The 7,344-nt window shown below is 43.0% G+C and overlaps 1 protein-coding gene across 1 annotated transcript; it reads left to right on the forward strand.

Annotated features, from left to right (window-relative positions):
- The first annotated feature begins 4,133 nt into the window (after positions 1-4,133).
- On the forward strand, positions 4,134-6,890 carry LOC131220716 (glutathione S-transferase 3-like). The gene is made up of 2 exons (XM_058215515.1): positions 4,134-4,508; positions 6,282-6,890. The coding sequence occupies exons 1-2, from the start codon at positions 4,194-4,196 to the stop codon at positions 6,621-6,623; spliced, it is 657 nt and encodes a 218-aa protein (XP_058071498.1). The 5' UTR covers positions 4,134-4,193; the 3' UTR covers positions 6,624-6,890.
- Positions 6,891-7,344: the final 454 nt, after the last annotated feature.

Genomic DNA, 7,344 nt, shown 5'->3' on the forward strand with positions numbered 1-7,344 from the left:
CAGCCATGGCTTTACTCGACCATGGCCCGACATGCGGCCGTCATTTGGGGCTGTTGCCTGACTGAAAACCCAACCATTGCTCGGTCAGTTTCAGTTCCAGAACAGGGCTGTTGTATGGCCTGTTGTAACACACATCTTTAGCTCCAAATAGGAGTCGATGAAGACTCGTCTTTCAACTTATCTCTTGGTCCAGTTTCAGCCATTATTGGGCTGATCTTAGACCCGAGTTACAACCACCGTTTGGTTCCAGGTGACATCACCTACCACTAACTAATGTTACAAAGTAAGAAAATATGAGAAGCATATAAAGGAGAGGCTATCAGGAAATAGGAAACAATCAAGAGGAAATGTCCTCCCTTGAAACAGTTGCAGCATCTCACCTGGGTCAGTTTCCCCTGATTCCTTCTTCTTCTCTCACTCACTCTCTCTTGCTCGTGGTGCTACTACGGGTCCACACTGACCCGACTCAGCCTAGTTTTCCCCACGGCTAAGGCAGTGCAGGGTGCACTGAGTTCACCTGGTTGGTCCTCTCTTATATCTCTCCTTCTCTCTTCTCTCTCTCCCCCCACTCTTTTTCCTATCTGCTTCATGAAGCTATGATCCCAACTGACCCGACTCGGTCCAACCTTACAGGGACTGAGTTGGAGCAGTGGAAACCGAGTCCACACCGTCGGCTGGCCACACACTCTATCTCTCTATCTCTCTCCTCTCTCGTTGGTGCGAAACCCAAGGCTACAGGACTCTTTATATAGAGGGAGAGGGAGGGCACCAACGGCTAGAAGTGCACTGACTGTGCACGGCTGAGATCTAAAATCAGATGTGCATGGGGTCTATCCATCCATTTGGATGAAGAGCTGACCTTGAGGCCCACCAGAAAAGCACTCTTTCAGATCTGGTGGGGCCCATCTTGTCGTTTCGTGTGGGTTTTCAGCGGGGAAGATGATCTGATCTTTAATGGCAGATCGTCGATTAACGTGCATGGGCACGATCTGATCCATCTGGTCGGTCCAAATGGGACCTAGGATTAGCGTGGGGCCTACTTCTCGTGTCCCAAATGCCCATCTCCACATATCTCACGAGAATCTCCAATTCTAGTGAGATGGAGCTCGAGTTTTCGTCTCCATTGGGTCTCGCCTCGCACCATCGATAGGGATGGAGCCACGTGTCCCCAGGAACGGCTAGGAGAGATTCCGTATCTTTTTCCCAGAGTGGAATGCCGCTCCTTGCTTTTTCTTACACGGCCCTTGCCCGGCCATTTCTGGAACAGAGGGAGCACGCCTCTCTGTGGAAGTTGGATGGCTGAGATGGCGCCATCGAGCTGATCATGAACCGTCCAAGTAATCCCAGATGGGTTCCATTCAGCGGATTTTCGCCACATGTAATGCAATGGACGGTGGTTTCCCATCTTTCTCGTCTGTTTACAGCGGCCCACAAAGCTATACGGTTTTGTTAAGCCAGGCCCCTTGGAGAAAATAAACGGTCCAGATGGCTCGGAAAGTGGCTAGGGTGGGCCACTTAGAGGTCCAAAGATCCATCGTTCAAAAAAAAGAAATGGCGGGAAAAATGCCATTTATCGATTTTTCGAGAGAGTTTGACCGACCCCATGGTTCCAGCGCACGTCGTGTACATGCACTCTCAATGTACACGCACTGCGTGGGGTCCCAATGGGACGTTAGTGCTCCCATCCACACCGGTCCCCACTGATTTTGGGCTGATGGTGAGGCCCGGGTGGGCCGCTACACTCCTCCTTAGGCTATTATTGGCCCAAATAACGCGACCCAACGATCCAGTGGGTCTGATATTTATTTTCAACGGTTAATATCACATACTGGTCGTGATGAAGGCTTGATTGCCACTAACAAATCCTCAGACATTGGAGATAAGGGTGTCGTAGCAGTCTTCCATTAACATAAGTGTTCTAATTTAAAGTGTTTAGGTAATCTCACCCTCTGCGTGTTATAGGGCACGTTCCGGCACCTGGAGAACTTGGATGGATGACTTTAATTTCAGTTGGAACCTCCATCCTACATGGACCAAGTTCAAGTCAGTTGATTAGTCTAACTTAACTTAAGTTAATGAAGGTTTACGAGGGTAACACCCGAGTACCAGAGGTACGGGGTGTTACACTTCACTTCACGGTCACTTCCATGCATTTCAAGGTCATTTCCAGCGATTTCATTTAGATTCACGGTCATTTCGATGCACTTCACGGTCAAATCCCTTCACTTCACGGTCATTTACATGCATTTCACAGTCAATTCGCTTAACTTCACAATCAATTCCATGCATTTCACGGTCAATTCCGGCGATCCGTTTAGATTCACAGTCATTTCCAAGCACTTCACGGTCAATTCCCTTCACTTCACAGTCATTTCCACGCATTTCACATTCAATTCGCTTCACTTTACGGTCATTTCCATGCATTTCACGGTCAATTTTGGCGATTCCGTTTAGATTTACGATCATTTCGATGCACTTCACGGTCAATTCCCTTCACTTCACGGTCATTTCCATGCATTTCACGGTCAATTCGCTTCACTTCACGGTCATTTTCATGCATTTCATGGTCAATTCCAGTGATTCCGTTTAGATTCACGGTCATTTTCTTGCATTTCACGTTCAATTTGCTTCACTTCACGATCATTTCTGGCGATTCCGTTTAGATTCACGGTCATTTCCATGCACTTCACAGTTGACCGTGAAGTGCATGGAACTGACCGTGAATTGAAGGGAATTGACTATGAAGTGCATGAAAATGATCGTGAATCTAAACGGAATCGCCAGAAATGACCGTGAAATACATGGAAATGACTGTGAAGTGAATCGAATTGTCTGTGAAATGCATGGAAATGACCGTGAAGTGAAGCGGAATCATTGGTATTGACCGTGAAATGCATGGAATTGACCGTAAAATGAAGGGAATTGACCGTGAAATGCACGGAATTGATCGTGAAGTGAAGGGAATTGACCGTGAAATGCACAAAATTGCCCGTGAAGTGAAGGAAATTGACCGTGAAATGCATGGAATTGCCCGTGAAGTGATGGGGAATCGCCAGGATTGACTGTGAAATGCATGGAATTGACTGTGAAGTGAAGGGAATTCGCCGAAATTCACCACAAAATGCATGGAAATGATCGCAAAGTTAATGAAATTTACCGCGAACTAATTGAAATTGACTATGAAGTGAATAAAATTGACCGCGAAGTGAATAAAATGAATTTTTGACCATCGACCCGATGAAATCTTGGAAAATAACTACGTTCGTTGGCTAAATTAGCTTCTCTTACCCCAAAATCATATGTGGTACGTTAAATAACTCATTCTAGTTGACCCGGTCCACCGGGTCCCAACCTAGTCGACCCCAACTCGCTGGATTTTTATTTTATTTCTTTGTTCTTTTTTGTTGTGATCCCCACCGCTTTTTGTAGGTCCCATTATGAGGTGTGTGTTATATCCAAACCGTCCATCTATTTGGCGAACTCATATTAAAGCTTGGGATGAAAAATAAGATAGATCTATCTATCAAGTGGACCACACTGTAAAAGGCAGTGGAGGATTGGACATCTACCATTGAAACCCTTTTAGGGGTCAAGAAGTTTTGGATCATTATGAAATTTGTTTTTCCTCTTCATCCATGTCTATGTGACCTTATGCATGGATTGGATGGAAAATAAATGTTATGGTGGGCCGTACAAAATTCTTAACGGTGAAAATCAATTTTCCTGCTGCTCTTTGTGGTGTGGTCCAGTTGATCTTTGGATATGATTTTTTCTTTTTGATAATGCTCCGAAATGATCTCAAAATATGGATGAACGTTGTGGATATAATAAATACATAACTGTGGGGCCCATGTAACTTTGATATCTTTTGAACCGTTCGTAGAACTCGGAGTTCGAGGAGCGTCAGCGCTCGCCTTCGAGCACCAGGCGATCTGCTTCCAGAAAGAAAGCAGGGGCATTTTCGACCTGAGAAATGGGGCCGTACAGCCGGGGCTTTTTCATTGGAGGTAAAAAGCAAGTCGGCTTCGAAAGGTTGATGGGCCATATATGGGTCTAACAGTTGGAAATTTCTCAAAAAATCTCACACCACCGACCCCGAACCCGAACTCTATAAATTCCAATCCCAACCTCTCAAACACTCCACACAGTACAAACAACGTTCCAAACACTGAATTTTTCTGTTTTCAGATCCAATGGCTGAGAGTGTACATATCTTGAGCACCTGGAACAGCCTTTTTGGGCACAGGGTCCAAATTGCACTGGCTGAGAAGGGCGTGGAATTCGAATACACGCAAGAGGATCTTTCCAACAAGAGCCCACTCCTCCTCCAATCCAATCCCGTCCACAAGAAGATCCCTGTCCTCATCCACAACGGAAGGCCCATCTGCGAATCCCTTATCATCGTCGAATACATCGATGAGGTATGGACGGACAGATCACCGTTGTTGCCCAAAGATCCTTACCAACGCGCCAACGCCAGGTTTTGGGTTGACTACGTAGACAAGAAGGTGAGTAGTTTGTATGTTTGTTTTTTTATTTTTTATGAATGCATGCTATACATTGAAAGTTAGTTTTATGACCATTGGCATCATAATTAGGATGATTGGATTGGATTGGGGACATTTTCAATGGTGGCCTATTATACACTGAGTTATAGTGTATGTTGTCCAATTGGCTGTCGGCAGGGAGTGCTTCCCAGTTTCGTCTTGAAAATGGTCCCAAAAAACCTTGTTATTGCCGATTTAAATTTGTGGCCCCATCGTGATGTATTTGAATCATCCACACCATCCATCCTTGTTAACAGCATATTTCAGGGTATGCGCCCAAAAATGAGGTAGGATCAAAGCTCAGGTGGACCACACCTTAGGAAATAGTGGTCGTGAAAATGTCAACCATTGAAAACTGTTTTCTCCCTGGGAGGCGAGCTACAATGATTTTTATTTGTTTTCCAACTTGATCATAAGGTCACATAATGATAGATAAAGGGAAAATAAAAATGTCGGTTTTTTTTTTTTTTTTCGTAACACGCACATACAACCGCCACCCACTCACACTAGTGGAATTTCACCACGTATGGATGCTCGAACCCTTGACTGGGTGTCCAGAGTGGGATTTCACCACGTATGGATGCTCAAACCCTTGACTGGGTGTCCAAACCCCTGGGAGTCTGCCACCCGAGCAAGAGTAAGGATCCGTAAAAATGTCAATTTGATTCAAAACTTATATGCTCTAGCCCCAAAAGAAGCTCTCAACACTACGAGTTCAATTCTCATTGTTTCTTGTGGTGTAATCCACTTAAGCTTTGAATTTGCCTATCGTTCCGTTCATGCACTAAAATAAGTTGGCCAAAGGATGAACGGCGTGGATAAGACACATACATCATGTGAGCCCAACAATTTAATGTTTTTATTCCTAGGTGGACGGAGTGCTATAAAAGTGGATGTTTGTCAACATTACCTTAAAAGCCAATAGGAAATAAATAATTAAATAATTATTATATATTTACCTTGAATTATGGGTGCAATTAAAATACCAAACAGCCCTTAAAGGAAAAGAGATTCTTATAACCCAGTTCATTTTTCAAGAAAAAAAGCATCATTTGCGCCGGTCCATGAAAAATAAGAAGGGCTTTCCACTTCATCCTAATAAATCTTTCCACTTCATCCTAATAAATCTTTGATTTTCACTTGTGGGCTTCCATCTAATAAGCGCACATGGGGTTCTTTCATCTCCAATATCAAGATTTTACGAGAAGATTTCTTCGTACATGAATTGCCTACAACTAGGGCCATCCATTATATTTGTGTTATATCCACTCCATTCATCCGTATCGCCAGCTCATTTTAGAACATGAGCTCGTTTTTAAAAGCCTGGCTTGACATAAATCTAAACCCATGACTCGAGCCTAATACACCAGCCCAAGCCCAAACCCAAACCAAGTGCTCAGGCCCAAAATCCAGACGATTCGCATAAGTCTATTGTAGCCATTCTTGGGGGAATGTGTGCAAGATTAGAGCCATTTACAAATGATGATCACCACAAACAGACAGTGATGCAAAGGTAAGGCCCGTGTTTTAAGAGAAATGGACTGCTGAAAGGCATGAAAAACAGTTCATACGCTTACGGGGAACTTGGGTTAGCCTAACTTGTGGGCAAAGGCATAATCATCACAGGCCAAACTTGGTGAATAATCTTTTATCTTATACTTCCCATATTTAAACGTTTGTTTTCTCATTTTATGTGAAATTATCAAATAATTGATTCGTCCTTTTTTCATTTAGTTATATCCAGGTTGGGTTGGAATATTGTGGAGCACAGGTGAAGCTAGGGAAGCAGCAAAGAAAGAATTCATAGAGTGCTTAAAAGTGTTGGAAGGAGAGCTAAAAGACAAGCCATTCTTCGGGGGTGATACCTTTGGATTTGTGGATATTGCCCTCATTACCTTTTCGGGTTGGTTTTCCGTTTACAAGATAGATGGATATTTCAATGTGGAGGAGGAATGCCCAACGCTGATGAGGTGGGTGAAGAGGTGCGGGGAAAGAGAGAGTGTGTCGAAGATGCTTCCAGACGCAAGCAAGTTGTATGATTTTATGGTGTCCACGAGGAAGAAACTTGAGACTTAATAGGAATGGAAGATTAAAAAGAGAGCAGATGGTTTTATAAAATAGTATTTGAAATAGATACTTGTTTTTCGTTCTGTTTTTGGTTGTACCTGTTTTGTTTTCGTGTCATTCCACGTACTATTAAATAATTGCAGTTTAGATTTTAGCAATGAAAAGTTGTATTTTGCTATGTTTTGAATCTATTATACTTGCATTTAGCAAAATGTCGTCCACAAAAATGGTCATTGTTCTCAATTCAACTATCAGCTCCATTTGGCTTGCTTTCCATGTCAAGTTAGTCTGATGGACTTTTTCCATTTTGTTCCTAAGTTTTGTTAAGAGACAATTCTGCGAACCGCATTATTGTGGCTGGGTGGGTTTTCTCTTCAGATTATATCTTAGTTGATGATCTGAACCGTTGGTTATTTTAGTCCTATAGAAGCTAAGACCTTATAATCATGATTCATTGATGACCCTAGCCATTAACTCTTGGATTTTAATATGAACCATTTAAAGTTTATTTCTCAATGTTTGAAATTCATCCTCGTACATCACCACAAGCATCACTAAGATGTTTCAAATATTTTCATGGGACTGCAGACATTATGGCAACACTATTACAAAAATATTGGTTGTCTTCCTACTTATTGATAAGCTCTGAAAGTGCATGTTCTTATGCCATATGTGTTTGTGATCAAAATTATTCATTTGGTGGTCCCTATATTAATGGATCGGCCATGGG

Source organism: Magnolia sinica, chromosome 12 (genome assembly GCF_029962835.1).
Source record: "Magnolia sinica isolate HGM2019 chromosome 12, MsV1, whole genome shotgun sequence".
Lineage (NCBI taxonomy): Eukaryota > Viridiplantae > Streptophyta > Magnoliopsida > Magnoliales > Magnoliaceae > Magnolia > Magnolia sinica.

Coding starts and splice junctions, on each gene's coding strand:
- LOC131220716 (XM_058215515.1), top strand. CDS start 4,194: ATGGCTGAGAGTGTACATATCTTGAGCACCTGGAACAGCCTTTTTGGG. Junction 4,509..6,281: donor TTGACTACGTAGACAAGAAG/GTGAGTAGTTTG, acceptor TTTTTCATTTAG/TTATATCCAGGTTGGGTTGG.